At 33.0% G+C, this 21,737-nt stretch overlaps 2 protein-coding genes and 1 long non-coding RNA gene across 4 annotated transcripts in view; 1 reads left to right on the top strand and 2 right to left on the bottom strand.

Moving 5' to 3' along the window:
- The window catches only part of LOC144837528 (uncharacterized), a 78,483-nt gene that overhangs the window by 50,012 nt on the left and 6,734 nt on the right, over window positions 1–21,737 (bottom strand). The window lies entirely within an intron of this gene.
- LOC144837514 (catenin alpha-2-like) lies at window positions 102–11,973 on the bottom strand. The gene is made up of 20 exons (XM_078692668.1): window positions 11,895–11,973; window positions 11,372–11,477; window positions 10,928–11,114; window positions 10,548–10,714; window positions 10,317–10,436; window positions 10,104–10,193; window positions 9,803–9,979; window positions 9,159–9,362; window positions 8,951–9,037; window positions 8,512–8,664; window positions 8,229–8,321; window positions 7,956–8,112; window positions 6,071–6,271; window positions 5,508–5,659; window positions 5,085–5,151; window positions 4,830–4,879; window positions 4,242–4,423; window positions 3,426–3,666; window positions 2,378–2,503; window positions 102–1,891 (listed from the first exon to the last, which is right to left on the bottom strand). The coding sequence occupies exons 2-20, from the start codon at window positions 11,471–11,473 to the stop codon at window positions 1,730–1,732; spliced, it is 2,718 nt and encodes a 905-aa protein (XP_078548794.1). The 5' UTR covers window positions 11,474–11,477; window positions 11,895–11,973; the 3' UTR covers window positions 102–1,729.
- LOC144837513 (epididymis-specific alpha-mannosidase-like) overlaps window positions 12,349–21,737 on the top strand; it is a 128,299-nt gene continuing 118,910 nt past the window's right edge. The window contains exons 1-17 of the mRNA XM_078692666.1: window positions 12,349–12,494; window positions 12,884–13,024; window positions 13,371–13,482; window positions 13,803–13,975; window positions 14,173–14,288; window positions 15,430–15,607; window positions 15,995–16,193; window positions 16,537–16,911; window positions 17,224–17,378; window positions 17,622–17,941; window positions 18,411–18,602; window positions 18,674–18,814; window positions 19,738–19,843; window positions 20,041–20,157; window positions 20,405–20,636; window positions 20,970–21,149; window positions 21,570–21,688. Coding sequence (XP_078548792.1) covers window positions 12,465–12,494; window positions 12,884–13,024; window positions 13,371–13,482; window positions 13,803–13,975; window positions 14,173–14,288; window positions 15,430–15,607; window positions 15,995–16,193; window positions 16,537–16,911; window positions 17,224–17,378; window positions 17,622–17,941; window positions 18,411–18,602; window positions 18,674–18,814; window positions 19,738–19,843; window positions 20,041–20,157; window positions 20,405–20,636; window positions 20,970–21,149; window positions 21,570–21,688 — 2,886 coding nt within the window. The 5' untranslated portion in view covers window positions 12,349–12,464. The remainder of the gene's footprint in view (window positions 12,495–12,883; window positions 13,025–13,370; window positions 13,483–13,802; window positions 13,976–14,172; window positions 14,289–15,429; window positions 15,608–15,994; window positions 16,194–16,536; window positions 16,912–17,223; window positions 17,379–17,621; window positions 17,942–18,410; window positions 18,603–18,673; window positions 18,815–19,737; window positions 19,844–20,040; window positions 20,158–20,404; window positions 20,637–20,969; window positions 21,150–21,569; window positions 21,689–21,737) is intronic.

Here is a 21,737-nt window from a genome sequence, read left to right as displayed (position 1 = left end):
AATTCTGCGATTGGCAAGTTGTTGTGGTTCACTCCTGAAATCAAATCTTAACCCAGACATTACTAATAAAAATACAAAATGACACTTTGTAACTCACTCACTAAAGTAAAGCTTTTTATTTTTAATTGCAAAACTGAAAAAAAAAATCATTGAAAAAAACTACGGACTTAAATATACTAAATTGTTATTACACGACTAGGAAATGCCTTTTAAAAATCATAAAATTAAATTACTTAACAACCAAGGTAATTTTTCATTGGAATTATCTAACTTTTTAACTAAAATATTCATTCTTTGTTTAAGATGTTTACAGCAAGTGAAAATCTTTATTAAATGTTTTTAAATCAGAGTGCAAAATTTACATCACATTTGCATAGAACATCTACTCATAAAGACTTTATGTGAAAAAAACATGTGATGTGCCCATATATGGACATGGTGATGTCATATCACTACCATATTTGGCCACATCACACTTTTTTTGTCAAAATGTTTGATAGTGTACAGGTAGACAGCGTTTAAATGTGAAGCTGGTTTATCTTCTATAAAAAACCAAAAACTCAAATAAATTAACAATTGCTCTTTAAAAAATTATCATCAAGTTCATTATTCTTTTAACAAATTTATAAAAATGTCTTATATTTCATTACTAGAAATGATTTATTTTTAATTCAATTAAAATCTAAATATTTATGCTTATAGGAATGTTAAAACACTAACAATTTTCTTTTTTTTACGTTGATACAAATTACAAAAATTACTACAAATATATTATATGAGGCTTACACTGCACATACTTTTAAAACGTGACGCAGTCATGTTAGGATTCAGTATCTCAATATTTATTAAGTAATCATCATCGCTGAAGAATCCCACCATGACGGCATTGTTTAATATGCTTTAAGCTTTCTTAGCAGAAATATAAACTGGTTTAAGGATATTCCTCCGGTAACAGACACACTTCGGTTTAAATTGTTTTCTGAAACATAAACCATAGCTCCATGTATAAACTATTGCTACAGTTTCAAGGCATATTTAATACAGCCTTTTATATACTACCATTATTTCAATAAAGACTCACTGTACCACAATTATGGCCTTCAAAATACAGTCATTATTTTATAATTATAAGAGGTATTATTATAACATATATATACTTTTATAACCTATGACTTTGAAGTCAAGTTAGCCATTTAGCTAACTTTTCCAATTGTTTTAATGTGATGACATTTGTCTTATTGCTAATGGAACATGAAATAAAGGAATGAATAATGTGGAATTACAATGCTACTGGAGTTACTATTATTATTATTATTGAATAATCAGCCACTACACTACTGTAATTTGGTTTAAATTGTTTATGTAAAATTATTACATAATTATTATATATTAAGAGACATGTTTTTATATTATTCTACACAAAAGTGTATTATATTGATTTCCAAGCACTAATAATGTCACATATATGTCAAGAAATTCTTCTATGTTAATTGCTGCTGATGCATAAAAGATGTTTTAAGATCTACTCGCAGTGAAAGCATTTTACATGGGTTAAAACAATTAACATTTTACAGTATTATAGAGGAAGCTTTGATATTTGGGACACAGTCCTTTTCTCACATCTATTATATAATGGATTAAGTAAACTTAGAACAGACATAGGAACACAGATGTACAGTGTGTGAAAACACTCACTGTTTTACTCCACTGGCCCTATATTTTCTTACATTTAGAAAAGGTCTTTGCCCTTGAATTCGCTGAGTGCTTGGACTGGGTTGATTTTTGCCTTCTTGTTTCCACGACGGACGTTTGATTGCGAGTTCTCCAGATTTTTCTTCTGGACGAGGGGTTTCTTCTCTGGAGGTCGGATCTTCCAGCTCACAATTGGCGACTAAATAAAATCAAATAAATTATAAACCAATTATTACTACAGTCGACTCTCTGAAAACCTGAAACTCTCACAAAACCAGACTTTTCTTTTGAGGTCCAAAAGGTCCTAAATTCATTTTTAACATTAGATACACATTCCAAATACCATACTCTCCAGAAAACCAGACATATTAGGCCAGCCCAAAGGCGACCAGTATTGAGAGAGTATATTCAGCCTCTGTCGTTAGCCTCTGTCGTTGTCGACAGACGAATGGGAGCCGTTTGGTGGCAGCACTCAACACGAAGGAACCCTTAGGGGAGTACAAAGCTGTGGTATATGTCGTCCACACCTGTGCGCAATTCAGCCCAGTAGGCTGCAAGTCACAGGATATTCCCCCATTAACATATGTTAGTTGAGTTGAGTGATTGAAGACCACAAATGCCGAAAACCACTAAGTTTCTCAAGTTTTCATTAATTATCTTTAATTGGGGGAAGGCAAGTACTCACATTGATTGAACCTTTTCCCTTTAGACGGTTGTATTTCGTTGATGCCACATACGACGCCTTCACTGTCTGTACTACAGCAGTCATCAAATTCTTAGCTGCCGTGATTAAAGACGAAGCACTGTCCAACTAAAAACATAATCAAACAAAATAAATCAATTATTCTACTTCCCTTCTCCATTGAAAAAAAAATCTGAGAATAATAAATGTACAACAAAAAGGTTGACTTTTGTGTAGAAAATGCATATAGTTTTCTTTCAAGGGCTTCTATAATCTAAAAGTCGTAGTAAGTCATGTCGTGGTAGAAAAAGGAAATGTTTAACATCATTTTATGCTTAAAATGAGGTGAGCTCTAAAGCTCAATTCAAAGTAACATTTATTTTCTTCAAGTTAAAACAGTATACAAAATGGTGTAAAGAAAGGTAATTAAATTGAAGAAGGCATGTTCAAAAAAAGCAAAAAGCTTGTGACAGACATGCCTAAACAAAGATGAGATTTAAACAACACAGAAAAAGAAAATAAAAAATAAAGAAATAACAAAATAAAAATTTACATAACATTGTCTTGGGATCGTTGTTTTGTAGTGGGTCTTGATACTTAGACTAATTACACCCATACCGCCCTAGTTGAAATCTCTGTCTACACTATCAAACTAGTTCGACAAAAAAAGTGTGACGTGCCCAAATATGGTATATATATGACCACATCACATTTGTCACATGAAGTTTGATAGTGTAGACAGAGCTTTAGATGTTTAAAATGCCATTATATTGCTGATATTTGAATATATAACTCTGGGATTGGTAACATGTTAACCACCAAGCTACTATGTCACTTCATCTGGTAAATAATGTGTAAACAAAAATGCAACATATGTTGAATAGTTGCAATATTCTTGTTGCCTCTGTTTTCAAACATATGCCCCATAACTCAAAAATTTATTGTACATGAAGAAGTATCCTATATATTTAAGCTTAGAGTTTGCGAATATTCTTCTTGCTTTTTCTGAAATTGAAATTTTTTGAAGAAATTGAAAAAAAAAAAGACTTACTCCTGAGAGCACCAGTTCACCACTGACATTTTGTACCTCTGCTTTCACCTTACTGGTGATGTTTAGCTGATGGCAGTAGAGAGTGATCTTCTGAAGATACGAGACAAGGTCAGTCTTTGATGATGAATCTGGGCACTGATCAGCGATGGCTCTTGCTAGGTTGTCTAGCTTGTTACCAAAATCTGCGATCTTTTTGGCGGCTTTGATCACGTCCATGGTGTTCTTCAAAGGTCCATGGCCACTGTTGAATAAGTAAATTTATGATATTATTTATGGCGACGTTCCGCAAACTATGGGCGAACATTTGTGAAGGGCCGCTGGATGGCTTAAAAAATTGTGGAAAAAAAAAAAATGATGATTTATCGTCGTAAGCGCCTTTATTATAACATGGTTTGATGTCGCTGAAAATGTTTGATTTGTTCGGTTTGTTAAAAAATACAATGCAATTTACAGGGACCTACAGGTCCATATTCCTAAAATGTTCTTATACCTCATCTCCAACCATGGTGGATGGGGTGAGGTGGTGGATGGGATGAAGTAGTGGATGAGATGAGGTGGCGGACTCTTGTATATGTGCAGCTAAAGTTTTGATCTCCGCAATGTAATGTAAAATTCTGACATGTCTCGTGTGCGTTATAAAGGGGAAACCCCAGGGCTGTGTTGAATTATATTCCCAGCATTTTCTTAATTCGACCGCAACAATGGTGTTCTGAATAGTCTAAATATTAAATCATCAACACCTTAATGTGATATAGTGGAAAAGGTCTTGCATATGCGCAATATGTATAACATTGATACGCCATTATTCTAACATACCGTGTAAAGTCTGTCATTTCCATCATAATCATACACATTTTCTTGGCCAGAATGATGATGTCATTGCCGCTGTCGTCCCATTTTGCCATTTCTTGATCCAACTTTGCCTTTTCAACTTTGAACTCTTCTACTTGTTCTTCGATCTTTTCTCTCTCTTCTTGTGGCAGCTGTCTCATTTGGTTCTAAAGATAAAAATCAGACAGAAAACTGTATAAAAATGTAGAAGTAGCTTATTGGTTTGAAAAAATGCAACTAAAGCTCTGTCTGCACTATCAAACTAGTTTGACAAAAAAAGTGTGATGTGCCCAAATATGGTAGAGATATGCTTAAATATGGTATGACATGATATGACATCATCGTGTCCATATATGGGCACATTACATTTTTGTTGTCACATAAAGTTTGATAGTGTAGATAGATATTTATATGGTAGTTTATTTATTATCAAAGATAGAGGTTTAGCCTGGTTTTTACAAAAATAAAGTTGTAATTGTCATCTTTGTTGTTTCTTTTTACTGAATATATTCTCAAAAGCACTTCTACCAAAAAATTAACATATGTCCACAAAATTAATTAATATTAACTTACTCTACCAATATGGCCCTCTTCTAACTCCTCATCATTTGTTTGGTAGCTTGCTGGAATGATTAAAAAGTATAATTATATATATTATTAAACATAAATTTTATTTGTATAGTATATTTATACAATCAATAATGTTCTGCATATTTTGTCTAGCTGTTTTACTTTATCATTTATTTTGTATCTCCATTGAGATCCACCCACAGTATTAGGTTTATAATTATGGATTTATAATTAATAATGTTATCATTTAATACTTACATTTACTCTTGGTGTCATAATCCTCCTCCTCTTCAATTTCTGACTCATCAAATATGTCTTCTGGGTTCTATAAAACAAATTAAATTCCATCAAAAATACTTCAATTGAATTATAAACTACCAATAAACATTTAATGCACTAAATCTTTGAGTTTATATCCAAATAATGATTTCCACTTTCATTAATTTACTACTAGGTTCTTTAAAGAGCACATGAGCTAGATGTGTACACTGGACCTACAGTTTATAGTCCTTATCCGAAAAGAACCATGTAGCGAGTGAGCCTCAAACCCTCGCCGATGTTATGGCTACATAATTACGGTCCCCCTGTCTTAACCGCTCAGCCAACCACTTGCTCTAATGATATATCCAGAAAATTTAGTTAGAAACTAAATAAACAGAAGTTGATCATGACTAAACTTACTCTGTTCATGAGCACTGCTCTGCGAATATCACGGATGCCATCATAAACCATTCGTGACGCATCAATGAATTCATTCTCATCAGGATCTTTCTGAGGATCTGCGCTCAATGCATCTACTGCTACCTCAACGCATTGTGCATACACTGGGATTACTGTTGCAAAAAAAAAAATTACCAAATTATTATGTGAAGGGATAGGTTATGGCCTCTATTTCTTCTGAGTAAACTGTTTTGTAATACCTTCTCTCAATTAAAAGCAGCATGTTAAACTCTGTCTACACTATCAGACTTTATGTAACAAAAAAATGTTATGTGCCCATGGACATGATGATGTTATATCACTACCATATTTAAGCATATCACTACCATATTTGGACACATCACACTTTTTCGTCAAACTAGTTTGATAGTGTAGACAGAGCTTTAGAAAGGGAAGATGAAACTTGTTTTTTAAAGATCTTTAACAAGTTGTACATTAAGCTTGTGTCTCCCATCAAAACAACAGTCTTCAGCTCAACCCATGCTGATATAATGCACTAAAACACAATATATTCATTAACTTACCATCTTCTCTCATAATGTTGATAGCTTCTTTAACTTTCTCTGTGTACAAGCCAGCTTCATACATGCCCATCTCGATCTCAACAACATTACACACACGTGCGCAGCGCCCTCTGATGGCACCAGCGACACGATCTAGTGTTCCGACGTCACCTTCTTGAAGCGCAAGAACACACTTGTTAACATCTTCTAAAATATGTCCCTCTGAGAAACAAAATTTAAAGCATTAGGTTAATGAATAGTAAAAATAACGCTAAATAAAACCAATAATAAACTAGAATTTAATTCGTCACTTTGACGAATTATAGGTGATCATTTTTATCATTTTAATGAAATTAACATTTTTTAAACATGCACGTACGTTAACATACGATCGTAAAAAGCTGATGTACGCCATCCTATGACATGATGCATATACACTTATAGTGCTGAGTTGTACCTATTATGTACAGTATATACTGTATATCTATATACAGTGTAGCATAGGTGAAATTACTGGACCCACATCATGTTCAAATTTGTTGGTATGATGGAATTATCAAAATAAACTCGAAGATGACAATTTCGAAAGATAATGAATTGAGCAAATAACTATAAGGATTGGAAGAGAATTTGATACGTAGAAGCGCAATGCGCGCTCATTGAAATTTGTATAACTTCGACTAAAGAAATATAAAAACTACGTTTTAACTTCAACTGGCCATATGATAACATCACAACATCCGATAGGCTTAATTTTTATATGAATTCATATCTACATTTCAACAGCTTTCATAATAAGTTATAATCTTCAAGGTCAACTTTAATTCTGAAGAGCTATTAGATATTCAAATGTATGGTGTAGCTAAAATTACACGACCTAGGTTATTCAAATTTTTACGCGTGATGACGTCATCGAAATAAAAATGTTGACAACTCATGAGAAAGATACTTTAAATGAGCAATCATATACAAAAAATTGAGCGAAAATCGGGCGCAAAATAACCGAGATGCGCTCAGTTGAATGTGATAATCTATGACAAAAGAGAAAAAAACCTAATTTTTTAATTCAAGTGGCCATGTGATGACGTAATACCATTTTGTACGTCTAATGTGTATATACATTTATATCTACAACTCAATGGCTTCCCGAATAAGTTAAAAAATTTAGGGGTCATCGTCCATTCTGAAGAGTTATTTTCATTTAAAAAAAGACATATTTTTCACCATTTTCAGAACTTTTGTGAAATTAATGTGCGCATTTTGTCATTTTTAACATGCTCGTATAGCGTTATTTTAAGTCAGAACGAACTCAAATTCGGTGAATGTACTAAGGATGGTGAGTAGAATGCGATTTCTACAAAAAAATCGTATTTTTACGCTTTTTAAGAATCGCGCGCTCAAAAACGCATTTTTGCGCAGTAATTTTTTGAAACACGCAAATGGCCTAATTCATGCTCTAAATTGATTAAAACTTAATTTTGAGCTTTTTAAATTTTGAACGCGCGATTTTACGCGCATGACCCTACGTGCGCGTGCGTTTTTACTTGCTAATATTTTTACCCTTGACCTGAAGTTTACGTGTAATAAATTTCATTAATATGTGATAATGAATTATGGAGATATGATTGATAATGTGATTTCACAAAATGGCGTATAAATGACGTCACGGATGAGTGATCACGCTGAAAAGCTTATTAGGACTAAGTTAAAGTATTTGAAAGACATTGTGAAATTTTGGTAATCATTGACATTAAACTTTTTTAGATATTTGTTACACAAAATAGTGCCCAGAAACAATAATAACAATAAAGATTTGATACAATAACAATAGGTGATCATTTTATTCTAAATGATCACCTAACAAGCATCATACGTAGAAAAAGTGGAGAGATGGTATAATTGTTACCTGATACAGCCAGGAAATCATCAATAGTTGTGATGTCATCAACTGCTTCTGTTAACACCTTAACTTGAGATTCCCACTGCTGTTTGAAAGCGTCCATGTTGCTGAGAGCAGCCTTACTACGAGGGCGTGCCGCAAGGGTACGGGCCGCATTTATGACCTAACAAAATCAAAACCATCGAATTATAAATGACCTCTTCCAGAACGTCCAATATCTAGTGAATGGAAAGTCCAAACTAAAAATGTTGACATAAAAATATTTTTCTTTCAACATACCTGTGCACAAAGTGTTTCAATTTGGTAAGCTGCAAGTCGGACCATCTTTACACCTTCTTCATCATTTGACATAGAACAGGCAAGATTAGCAACCTATATAAAAATTAAATAACTCCAGTTACATGGTCTCATGTGTATTTTATAGTTTTTGCTAAAATAATCTGTGTCAAACAGGCCTAAAGCAACATGCCCATTACAGTAATGCATCACCTACCATCCATTTTATTTTACACTTCTTAAGCTATCTACACTATTTATAACAATTAAAATTGTATTCATTTACCTCCACAAGTTTGCCAGCATGTTCGGCAAACACGCCTGCGTATTCCTCGACTTCAGCTTCGTTGCCGCTCTTAGCTGCCTCAATCAAGATCAAAAGAGGAATGCTAGTCTCCAAGAAGGAGTCAGAAACATGGTCAGACACAGCCTTACGCAACTGTAAAACAAAATCATTTAAAATATACAATTTCTTGCCTCTATAATAGTATCTTAATATCACGCATATAAGAAATTATATACAGTCAACTCTCCCAATTCTGGACACTTTGGGCTGGATAGTTTTCTGGAAAGTCTGGTATTTGGAATGTGTTTTAAATGGTAAAAATGAATTTGGGATTGTTTGGACGTCAAGAAAAGTCTGGTATTGGGAGAGTTTCTGGTTTTCAGAGAGTCTGGTATTGGAAGAGTTGACTGTATAATGCCAAGATGTGGATATTTCTTACCTGTCTTCGCAAATCCTTTGTCTTGGATGTCATGTGATCAATTGCGGCATCTAATGATTCAGATCGTCCATCTTTACCACTCTTGGCCTGCCAAGAAAAAATTAAAGTTAAATACTTCTTCCATCTGATTTGATTTAATTAAATATGCTCATGTATAACTAAAAAAAGAAAATTCTAAAATTGTAACAGTTAACAAATAATAGATTACCGCATTCATATACTCAGACAACAGATCTTGGAGAGCCTGTCTGACGGCGTTACATTCTTGAACGATACGATCTTTACGATCATCACGAGTACAGGAAGAATCAGCCATGAGGGCAGCACCACTGATGATACTCTCCAGACGCTCCTCTAGCGATGGACGTGTGCGTATTTCGTTGTATTCTCCTGGGTTCATCATGATTCTTCGCTGTAAATGAACAATTATTTCAACTATTTAATCATTTGCCTTTTATAAATTCAATATATCCGCCAGGATAGTGTCCTGCGTTTTTCATGCTTGTTTTTGTTTATGTAATTTATGCTTTTTGTATTATTTTTTTTATTTTATTTTTCTGGATAATAAATGAATATGAATAATAAATGAATAAGTTATATTTTTAAAGTTATTTCTTACAATGATCATTTATGTATATGCCTACAGTTCCAGGTATAATTCAAGCTAAAAAGCTCTGCCTACACTATCAAACTAGTTTGACAAAAAACTGTGATGTGCCCAAATATAGTAGTGATATACCCATATATGGTAGTTATATGGCATCATCATGTCCATATATGGGCCCATCATATTTTTTTTGTCACATAAAGTTTGATAGTGTAGAAAGAGCTTAAGTCAGTACAAAGACTTACATCCAGTTCATCAATAGCAGAAATAAGCTCCCCAGCTCCTTCTAGATTTGGATTTGGTGCGGACTCGCCTTGAGCTTGGCTCACGTTTGAAATGGTGTTCATAGCCTCTTCCATTTGTTTGATGATGTAATCACGGTTATCTTTGGCAGCAGCTAAGTCTGGGTGTTGTAACCAGGCCTAGGAAGAAAAGAAAACATAACACAATTATAATTCATAGACTGTAACAATCTTGGTAGTGATTAAACTGTCAGTGTCAGAACAAGTCATAATTCTTTTTATTACAATCTTTGTGTGACCATACCTGTGATGCAGTCAAGAGCATAGGCCCACCTCGTTTAAGGTCAGCTCGGGCAGCAGCCATCTCATCACGTCTACGTGGATCTTTCAAGTCCTACAAAGGTAAAGATGTGATTCATAACTTATTTTCTGTGTACTTATATACCTTCAATTTTTCCATAAAAATAGATGAAGTTTGCCTTTACTGAATGTAGATGTTGTTGTCTTGTTTACTCACATTTTGACGTCTTGCTATCATGTTGTTAGCGTGTACAAGATCTCGGCCCAGTTTCTGGTAATTATTGAATAAGTCTTCCATGTTATTTGATTGTTTCAATCTCATTAGATCATCTTCAACCTGAAACAAAATAACAGAAAATATAAGTATCTATTTCAGAAACATTTAATGAAAGAAAAACAATGTTAAATTTCAAATCCTTTTATGTCAGATGTCCATACTATAACTTACATTCCTGAGAACTTTTAGTAGCAGGTGAACATCGACCATGTCAGCGAGGATCAGAAGACGCGTCACAGCAGACAACAGCGTGCGGGCAGCACGTACCATCACGCTACGTTTGACAGATGAGCATGGATCCTCGGCGAAATCAGATGCAGCAGGACGCATAGCATCACCTATAGAAAATAAGTAAGTTCAATGAAACATTCAAAGAAAGAAAAGTTTCATTTTCAGACTTTTTTTTGTTGCCTTGGTCAATTTGTTTGGTATATTAGGCTTTTTTCCTGGTCTATTTAATAATAACACTTTCTCTCCTTTTACACTTGTGTTCAACAGTACATAGAGACTATTTGTATTTTGCGCTATACAAATTTAAAACCATTAATCACCTGCTTTTCGGACTTCATCTACTGCACTAAGCATCTCTTCCATAACTTCTGGGTTTTCATTGGCTATCTCCTCCCCTTTTACAATGAAAGCCTCAGTAGCATGATTGACAGCTGCTACCAGCACTCGTGCTTTCTTTGATCGTCCTTTTTTCTTGTTTGATGGCTTTGTATTCACCAAAGTTGTTACCTACAAAAATAAAATAATAGCACTCAGTAAAAAGTATAATATAATTATAATAAATGCTTTACATTTAGTGATGTTAAAGAGGCAGTGAGTAAAAACCTGTAAGGGTTGCCTCTTCTCAATACATGCCTTCATCATTTTGTTGTTTAGATACTGATGTTAATTCAATGTATGGCGTGTAATTACTATTCAAATATGTTTATTTTGTAGAAATGGTTTCAGCATTTTCTCATAAATTGGTATTTTTTTTATATACTTACTTGAATCACCAGTGGCTCCAATGTCTTTTCCACTGAGTAGGTACGTATTTCCAAGTTTTTAGGATCCCATTTAACAGCTAAAGTCCCCAATACCCCAGTCATTTTCCTACAAATGTACAAATAATATTAATAGCCTGTATAATATAATATTAATTTTAAAATATTACCGTAATTATTATTGCAATCAACAATATAAAATAAAGTACCACCAATCTCAACAAATGGCTTTAATTGCATATAAAAAGATCAATATATAAAAAAATGTAAACTAGGCTAGGCCTAGTCTATATTTAATTTGAAAGGTGGGCGACCTAAATAGTCTAGGCTAAAGGCCCTCTCCGGCCGACCAGGTGCGGCGGAATCAAACACGGTCCAGCCAGCCAGGCTAGGCCAGTCGTCGACAACACATACATTTTACCCTCTTGCCTTATATGATATAACACCTAAATGACAAAATTATACAATTATATTATTACTCTTAATAAATACGAATTTTCTACTTTAAAATATTTTAAAAACTCACAAGATTATAACGTTTTGCTTCTTGAAAATAGGGAGTTTCTTCTTCACATTTACTTCCGGTTGTTTAACATTCACCTCAAAATTCCGATTGGATTGGTAAGCGTTTGGTAATTAAAACTAATCACATCCCTCCCCCTGTTTAGACTTTGCTTATATTTTAAATGTGAGTTAATATTAACTAATATATATATTGAAGAAGTCTACAAATCACAAAATTCATCAGATATTATTAAAAAATAAATCTCATATTTTATCTTTGTATTTACGAATCCTAAACAAGTATAATTATATACCAATGGGGGATAGGCGTTATTAAATGTAAGAGCACATTGTTTTTAAATAAACAGGATATAGAGGGCGTGCTGTTTAATAATGTAAACAAAAAAAACAAAACAAAAAACAAAGTCACATGTTGATGAGTAATGTTTGCAGCTCCCTGTTTTTAAAAATGTCACAATGTTTTAAATTCAGTTTGTTTCTTGTTATAGTAATTGTATGTAGTTTTGGTAATACTGGTCAAAAACTTGACAATGACAAAAACATACAGGCATTTGTAATTCCACATAGCCACATGGACGTTGGCTGGGTTTATACAGTGGAGGTGAGCGATAATGTCTATTATTATTATGAAAAAATAAGATTTCAACTTTTAATAGACATTTTTATTTTTCAGATACAGCTCAGAATATACATGCATCATCAACTCATTGATTGTGCTAAATGTCCAATAGACCTCCGAACCTTTACAATTGTTTGCGTTAATATGTTTTAATCCGATTAACAAATATAGTTTTTACCTAACTATATAATAATACAAATATGCAACCACAAAAAAGTTACTCAGTGATATAAGAGTATTGTACAATTGTTGGCTACATACTTTCTTGACAAATAAACCCATAGAGGGCTATGGGCCTACCCGTATCACCGAAAAGTATATAATTTTAATGAAATGCAATTTATTGAAAATAATTTTTTTTTTTTTTAAAGGCTAGTATGACGGCATATGCAGCAAATGTGTACACAACCGTGGCTGAAAATCTGATAAACCAGCCCGAGAAACGCTTCATTGCCGTAGAACAAGAATTCTTCAGGCTTTGGTGGAACAATGTTGCCAACAGCACACAAAAGGTAAACAAGATGCGATCAGAAAACAATTTTTGATATAATAATTCTCCTACTCATTTGAATTTAATAAAACATTTTATTCATCTTTAATTACATTAAATTATAATGGTAATACTTATTATAGTATCTACTGTGAAATTTGCTAAATTCTGATCCCTACTAAAGCTCTGTCTACACTATCAAACTTTATGTGACAACAAAATCTGATGTGCCCATAATATGGACACGATGATGTCATATCACTACCGTATTTGGGTATATCACTACCATATTTGGGAATATATCACTACCATATTTGGGCACATCACACTTTTTAGTAAGACCTTATACAAAATCTTTTTATTAATAGAGCAATGTTTATAAACTTGTTGACAACGGTCAGATGGAGTTTATTATTGGTGGTCAAGTAATGAATGATGAAGCCGTTACAGAATACAGCGCGAACATCCAGCAACTAACAGGTATGAAAACATGATAATTTAATCTGCCATTTGTTGTCTCAAAAAAAGATTTTTCTACAGAAAATTGTCTTGTCTGAAGATTGTCTGCAGATGTTGAAAAACAAAACATTCTTCTATATAATTAAATTTTTTATAAAGTTTCACTATAAAAAGGGCCACCCGTCGGGTAGGGAGCAGATGGCCATGGGTTGGTCAAGAATTGATGCATGTAGTTGAAAATATACAAACTGATTTAATCAGTTTTTAATAGCATACTCTGTAATAGAATTATTTGTTTGTGTGGATTTTTCCTTTAAATACAAATATGTTTTCTTTTGTAGAAGGACATGCTTTTATCTATGAAACATTTGGAGTTCGGCCTCAGTTTTCTTGGCACGTTGACCCCTTTGGAGCAACTGCTGCTATGGCAACTCTGTTTTCATTGGCTGGTTTTAATGCGCATCTCACATCTCGAATAGACTATGATAAAAAGGAGGAAATGATGAAAAACAAAGTAAGAATTTTAAACTTTTTTTGTGAATTATTTTGAAACTAAACTTTTTTTTTCAAACTAGTTTAATAGTGTAGACAGAGCTTAAGACCCTAATTGACATACTCTATGCCTGGTACTCGCAATGCTAAACAAATCTCCATGGGCTCCTAGATTATGGAATTGGGATTTGTGTAACTGTAAATGTTTTTTTTCTATAGGGTCTTCAATTTGTTTGGAAGAGTACTGCAAGTTCCTTTGGATCAAATGAAATCTTCACACATGTGATGGACAATTACAGTTACTGTGTTCCATCAGAACTCCCATTTTCAAACAGGTTTGTAAAAGACTACACAGCTCCTTTTCTCACAAACCTACTGTATGTACATTCAAGGCAATCTAACAACAGGATGCTGAGCTCCAGAGATCAAAGGGTTTGTCTGTAGCTGCGACACAATACGTTTCACGCCGCTTAACATTATGTACATAGTACAGTACTGTTGGTATTTGTCACAGCCAGACATAAGATCAAAAGACTGTTATGAGTTCCTATCTTAGCAAGACGATCCTATTGAGTGTCCTGTTGTTAGATCGCCTTGGTAAAATATAGTTATATCTACTGTGAAGATCTTTTATTTTATTTTGCATACCCTTAATTTTAGTAATCATTTTATTTTTGCAGTTTTTATTAAAAAATAAAAGCTCTTAATAAATATTCAAATTAGCCTATTTATTAATCTTCCTATTCTTTGACTGTTTATTTATTAATGGGTTTCATCTAACTGCTTTCATTGAATTGCAAAAAAAAAATAACCTAGTTTCATTGTACAGTAATATAATTGATACCATAAAAAACACTATTAACTACATATTTTTCTCTTTTGTTTATTATTTCTTTACTTGTACATTTTATTTACAGAATGAAAATTAATATGAAGTCTTTTTATTATACATTGCTCTAGAAGTTTGTCAAGTTATTGCTAACAATTAATCATTGTAATACTGTATCTTTGCTTTACTAAAGAATGGTGGTATGTTTGCTTTTAAATACATATTATTCATTATTCCATTTTCCTTTCAGCATATCAATAATTTTACATATGCAAATTGTATGCTTTAGTATACACCTGAGTGTGTTTATACAATAACTGCAATTATTAAACTGCTTATTCTTACTAAAGCTAAATCTTCATTTTCTCTTTCAATTTCTTTCTGTAATAATATCTTGATTGTAAATATTCATCTGGTTTGTATTTAACAATGTGTATAAAATTCTTTACATCAAACCACAGGTCCGTAGCCAGTATGAGGCAGATGAGACGCTCGCATATGTATATAGTATAGTGACAAAAAATGCCCATATATGGGCACATCACATTTTTTTGTCAAACTAGTTTAATAGTGTAGACAGGCTTTAGGCTACTAAAAATATTAAATACACCATCATTTTGAACATAAACCTGATGTTTAATCCGAAGATCTGGATTCTTTTGGAATGGTGTGGCGATGTTCCCTGATCCTCCAAAGGATGGCATCTATCCCAATATGAGTTTACCTGTGACTGATGAAAACCTGAAGGAATATGCAGACGTGATGATTGAAAACATCAAACAACGTGCAGCCTGGTTCAAAACGAATAATGTCCTATGGCCATGGGTATGAATTAAATCTTTCTGATAAAAATGAATTTAATAATTGGAGAAATAGTATGGTCCTCACCCTTTGAATGTGATATTTAGCTGTTGATTCTTTGTTTAAAAAATGGTGGATAAAAAATAATTTTATCTTGTTATGGGCATTAAGCTCTGTCTACACTATCACACTTTATGTGACAAAAAAATGAGATGTGCCCATATATGGACATGATGTCATATCACTACTACTATATTTAGGCATATAATTACCATATTTGGGCACATCACACTTTTTTTGTCAAAATAGTTTGATAGTGTAGACAGAGCTTTAAATTTGTCAATGGGTGAACATAATATTTAAATTTACTAGTTTTTCTACAAATAGATCATTATTACATTTATAACCTAGGGTTGTGATAAGCAGTTCTTCAATGCTACAATACAGTTTGAGAACATGGACAAGCTCATGAAGTACATCCAAGCATCATCTGCAGACTATGGCGTGTCTGTCAGGTATGCTACAGTCGGTGAATATTTCAAAGCACTGCATGACGCCCATGAATCATGGGATATCAAGACTGAGGGTGACTTTATACCTTATTCTTCAGGTTGGTTATATTCTAGTAGTAGTAGTAGTATTAAGAATTTCCATAGATCATACCAAACCATGAAATTTAAATATACAATTTTCTTTTCACTTTTGAATAGAAAGCAACTGAGCATCTATTTTTTCAGAAAGTCTTGTTGCAAACAACTTTATATGACAAAAAAATGCGATGCTATCATTTCACTACCATATTTGGGTGCATCACACTTTTTTTGTCAAACTAGTTTGAGAGTGTAAACAGAGCTTTCAAAATATAATCTACAGAAATATCAGGATATATCATTAAAATTAAGATTTATGTGTTTCATTAAAAACTTGTTTTCGCCTCAATTTAAAATCCACAGCACCTCATGAAGCTTGGACAGGTTTCTATACTTCCAGAAGTTTTCTCAAGGGCTTGGCTAGACATAGCCAATCACTGTTATATGCCGGAGAAAGTATATTTTCACTATATACGCACTTACCAAACTCAACTGAAACAATTGATGTGACATATGCACTGAACAGGTTAAAGAAGCTTAGATGGTCCTCAGCTGAGGTTCAACATCATGATGGGGTGACTGGAACAGAATCACCAATTGTGCGTGATATGTATGCATCTCATTTAACCTCGTCGTCAAATGGTGTACGAGATGCAATTGAACAAATGATCAAAGGATTGATTACTAAAGATGACAAGAAGAAAGTTAAGCTTCATTTTCTTGGGCATAGAACCAAAGGTATTTGACTCAAATATTTGAAAATAATTGAATAGTTGAGATGAAACTCCATTTATAAATTCAACTTATGTTGAATAAGGTGGAATATAGGGAGCAGTTGCCAAATATAGGGAGCAGTTGCCAAATATAGGGGAAAAAGTAAATAGCCTACAGTATAAAAGGAATAAAAATGTATGAGAAGTCAAGATATGTTCTTTCAATTTTATAACATATTCTTTGTCTCAGTGTTATTACTATTTTCTTTTTCATATTAACATTATAAAATAAAAACATCATTGGCATTTTAACTAAGATTTTTTAGTAAACTGACAGATCCTGCTAATGGGGTCCTGAGGATTTCAACAAAACCAATGCCTATCATAGTTTACAACCCACTTGGCTGGCCAATGAACAGGACCATCAGACTGAACGTTACTAGTAAGAGCATCAGTGTCAAAAATGCAGATGGAAAAAGTGTTTCTGCTCAGGTATGAAGTTTTCTTTAGGTTTTTAATGCCGTACATGGCTGGCATTTTATCAATCATTTTAGTCAAGATACTGTAGTTGTGAAGTGAAGTGAATTACAAGTACTGTAAATATTACTGTAGATACTAACACCAATAAAGCAAAGCATGTAGATAGGTCACCAGTTACAATTAACTTTTTTAACGTTGTTGTGTTTGACTAAAAGTTCCAACTTTTTCATGATTAATATGATTTTCATTTTACAGGTTTCACCTCCTTTAAACAAGAGCGGCCCTTACCAGTTGTTTTTCTTTGCCGAATTACCAGCTTTGGGTTATAATACATACTTTATTCAAAGTGGTTACCAAGACAGCAACCATACCCATGGGTCACAGATGACATCATCCACAGTGTATCATAAGTTGAAGCAGACGACGAATTCAAAGCAGACGACGAATTCAAAGCAGATGACAAACTCAAGAAAAGGAAATAAATATACAGAGAACACTTTTGTGGCTATTGGTAATGACTGTTATGAGATAACAGTTGATAATACAACCAACTATTTGGAATACATTACACTAAAGTAAGAGTTTGTTATTGACATATATTTATTGATTGATTGATTAATTGATTGATGGATCAGATTTCAGTAATTAATAGTTGATTAATCGATACTTATGTAATATTAACCTTAAAGATGTATTGTCCCCCTAAAAAATAATTTTTTACATTTTTTTATAATATGCCATTTTAATATCGCATAATAGTTATTCACTATGACCAAAAAAATGTAATTTAAGCAAAATATACCTAAATTGTCTGGAAGACAATGGTTTTGGTTGAAATTAACCATTTCTTTTGTCTTTTTATAAGTGAAATAATTTTTTTTGACGATTTTTTTTCTACAGAAGTGAATAACTTTATTAAAACTGTGAAATTGCCTATTCAAAATCTGATTTTATTAATCTTTATTTTTTCATGTTTTTGGGGGACAATACATCTTTAAAAAACAAATTCAAAATGTTGATGATATTTACACTTTTTTTTTTCAGACAATCTGGAAATCAAATAAAATTCCAGAACTTATTTATGGAATATGATGCTCATTCCGATGTTGCCAATGGACAGGTTTCAAACAACTATATCTTCCGACCAAAAGCAGATTCTCAGGTCGTAGGTCAAAAGGTCAAGTTGGATGTGGTTCGTGGGCCTCTAGTCCAGGAAATACGGCAAAGTTTTTATGAGTAAGCTTATTACATTTTAGAAATAATTAGTGAAATTTCTACTATTTTTTTCTATTAGTGTTTTTTTTTAGCCTTTTTCAGGACAAACCAAGATATGTTGTAACTTTCCGTCTGTATACAATACCTGGTTACCATGACAATCTGATTTGTAACCGCGTTGAAGTGGATTTGCAGGTGGGACCATTGAGGATCAATAAAGAGCTTATTATCAGGTATTATTTAATATATCATGAGTTAGGTTCACATTCAGAGTTGATCATGATCAACTTAAGACGTTTATTCGAACTTGCAGCAGAATTGGTTTTGAAATTTATCTAGATATGTTCACATTCAGAGTTGATCATGACCAAACATGTATTTGAACCTGCAGCAGAATTGATCTGAACTTTATCTAGATAATGTTTACATTCAAACTTGATCATGATCAACTTAAGACGTTTATTTGAACCTGCAGCAGACTTGATTCTGAACTTTATCTAGATATGTTTACATTCAGAGTTGATCATGATCAACTTAAGATGTTTATTTGAACCTGCAGCAGGATTGATTCTGAACTTTATCTAGATATGGTCACATTCATAGTTGATCATGATTAACTTAAGATGTTTATTTTCACCTGCAGCAGAATTTAATCTGAACTTTATCTAGATATGCTCACATTCAGAGTTGATCATGGTCATTTTAAGACATTTATTTGAACCTGCAGCAGAATTGATTCATAATTTGAACCTAGTACTGTATATCATTAGATAGGTTCATATTCAGATTTACTTACAAAGGTTTATTTAAACCTATGGCATCTTAAGCACATAACTCATGATAAGCATTATCCAAAACAAAAACATTAGTATGCATTAGCCTCATTAGACTTAAATGATACAGGATATACACCAACAAAATTGTGTGTGAAATTGTAGTCATTACAGTAAAATATTCACACTGAAATAGTTAGAATAGTAAATAGTAATGGTAGAATGAATGAAACATATAGTAGAGAAAATTATTGAAATATAATGCACATATAAAGAGCTACATAATACATGTATGTATGTTACCATATTCAAATTGTGATATTAGATTGTTTGTACACACATTGTATAGATTAGATGTCAATTTTCATGATATTTTGTTCTAGATTTAAAACAAGTATACATAATTATCGTACCATCCATACAGATGAAAATGCGTATCAGATGATGGAAAGACGCCCTCGTGACAATGTCTCGGAACCAGTGGCTCAGGTATTCTAGATAAATAATAATGAGGAAATTTCATGTACACAGCATGGTCCCAACATTTTGACTATTCCCATTTCATCTGCAACAATCCTGACAATAATGTATCTTCAGAATGTTAAATCGTTTTTAGACATGCTCAGATGATCTGAAACTAATCACTTTATATTTTTTAATTTATAGGTATTTTTCTCTTGTTTCAGAACTATTACCCCATGGTGTCCACTGCATTTATTGAAGATATCAAATCAGATATTCGTTTCACTGCACTAGCAGAAAGAACGCATGGTGTTGGTAGCATCTCTGATGGTGAGATGGAGGTAGGTGGTGGTAGTGTACTGTATAAAGCTCTGTCTACACTATCAAACTTTATGTGACACAAAAATGTGATGTGCCCATATATGGTCATGATGATGTCATATCACTACCATATTTAAGCACATCACTACCATATTTGGGCACATCACACATTTCTGCCTAGTTTGATAGTGTAGACAGAGCTTTTTTAAACAATAGTTCATTCAACCACAGCTGTATCAATAATTATTATATTAACAAATGTTTCAGATGATGTTACTTCGTCGACTTGTCAACAATGAATTTGAAGACCACAATTTCAACCTAACGCTGAATGATACCGTGATTGTCCGTCCTACACTTTGGCTTCTGCTGGCCAATAGTAGCCTCTCAAGTCTTTTACAACATCAGGCCAGGCTGCAGTTAGAGAATCCTCCACTAGTGTTGGCTGCTGACTATAGACAAGAAGAGCAATTGACTAGTGTGTTCCATTCTAGGAAAGGTATGTTAAAATATGTGCATTTACACATTTAAAGTCGTTAAGGGCATCGTAATTGACACCCAATCATATTTTGTGATTGTGTATTAAGCTCTGTCTACACTATCAAACTTTATGTGACAAAAAAGTGTGACGTGCTCAAATATGGTAGTGATATGACATCATCATGTCCATATATGTCCTTCATTGATGAACTATGACTTGTGACCTTTTTTTTCTGCGTATGAAACTGCTAGTAAACAAACTACTATAGAATGAGCAACATTAATTTCGCAAATGCATAAAAACACTTAAATATATAAAATATAGAAATTGTTTTACACTTTTCAATTGTAGATGCAACACCTCTTTTCATAGAAAAATGGCGCAAGCTTTTCAATATCAAATTTTCCAGCATTACATTTGAGCTCCCAGCTAACGTACATTTGTTAACATTAAAGACACCAGGTTGGAATTATGACAATAACCACTCAAAACATATGAATGATATTAAAAGTAATGTGGAATTTGGAAAAGGTAGGGACAGGTAGTAGTATTGAATGCTATATAGGCCTACTTTAATATTTATTATAATTTTATATACGTTTTCATTGTGCAATTGAGACTGGACCGTTTTAGCGGTATATATGTGTTTTGTCTATTTTTTTTGGTATGTACATTTTTAGTGAGAAGTTGAATAAATAAATAAATTGGTATTTGTGAGATATAAAGTCTTCTAAAGTCAGTCTTCTACTGATCCATCCAAGTACAGGCAACAAGTTAATGACTTTCTGAGGTGTACATTAACTATAGGTAACACAATATGATAGCATTGCATATTCAAAATTGTGCGAACAATGTTATGCATTACGGATATGATAAAACCTTAATATGTAAAATTTCTGAAACCCATTGATTCTTAAATGAAGTATGCAATTATGTGATCTTCTTTTGCAGGTGAAAAAAGAAAAGAGCAGACGACGGAGAATTTCAAAAGGTTAATGATTCGATTTCATCATTTGTTTGCTGAAGGAAAAAATTCTTCAATGTCAAAACCAGTTAGCATTGATATACAGGTGAGTAGGGCTGTACCAAGCATAAGCCCATCTTTGGATAATAAGCCCA

This window comes from Antedon bifida, chromosome 3 (assembly GCF_963402885.1).
Source record: "Antedon bifida chromosome 3, ecAntBifi1.1, whole genome shotgun sequence".
NCBI lineage: Eukaryota > Metazoa > Echinodermata > Crinoidea > Comatulida > Antedonidae > Antedon > Antedon bifida.
Note: the sequence above shows the minus strand (reverse complement) of the source record. Positions and strands in the feature narration are given on the sequence as shown.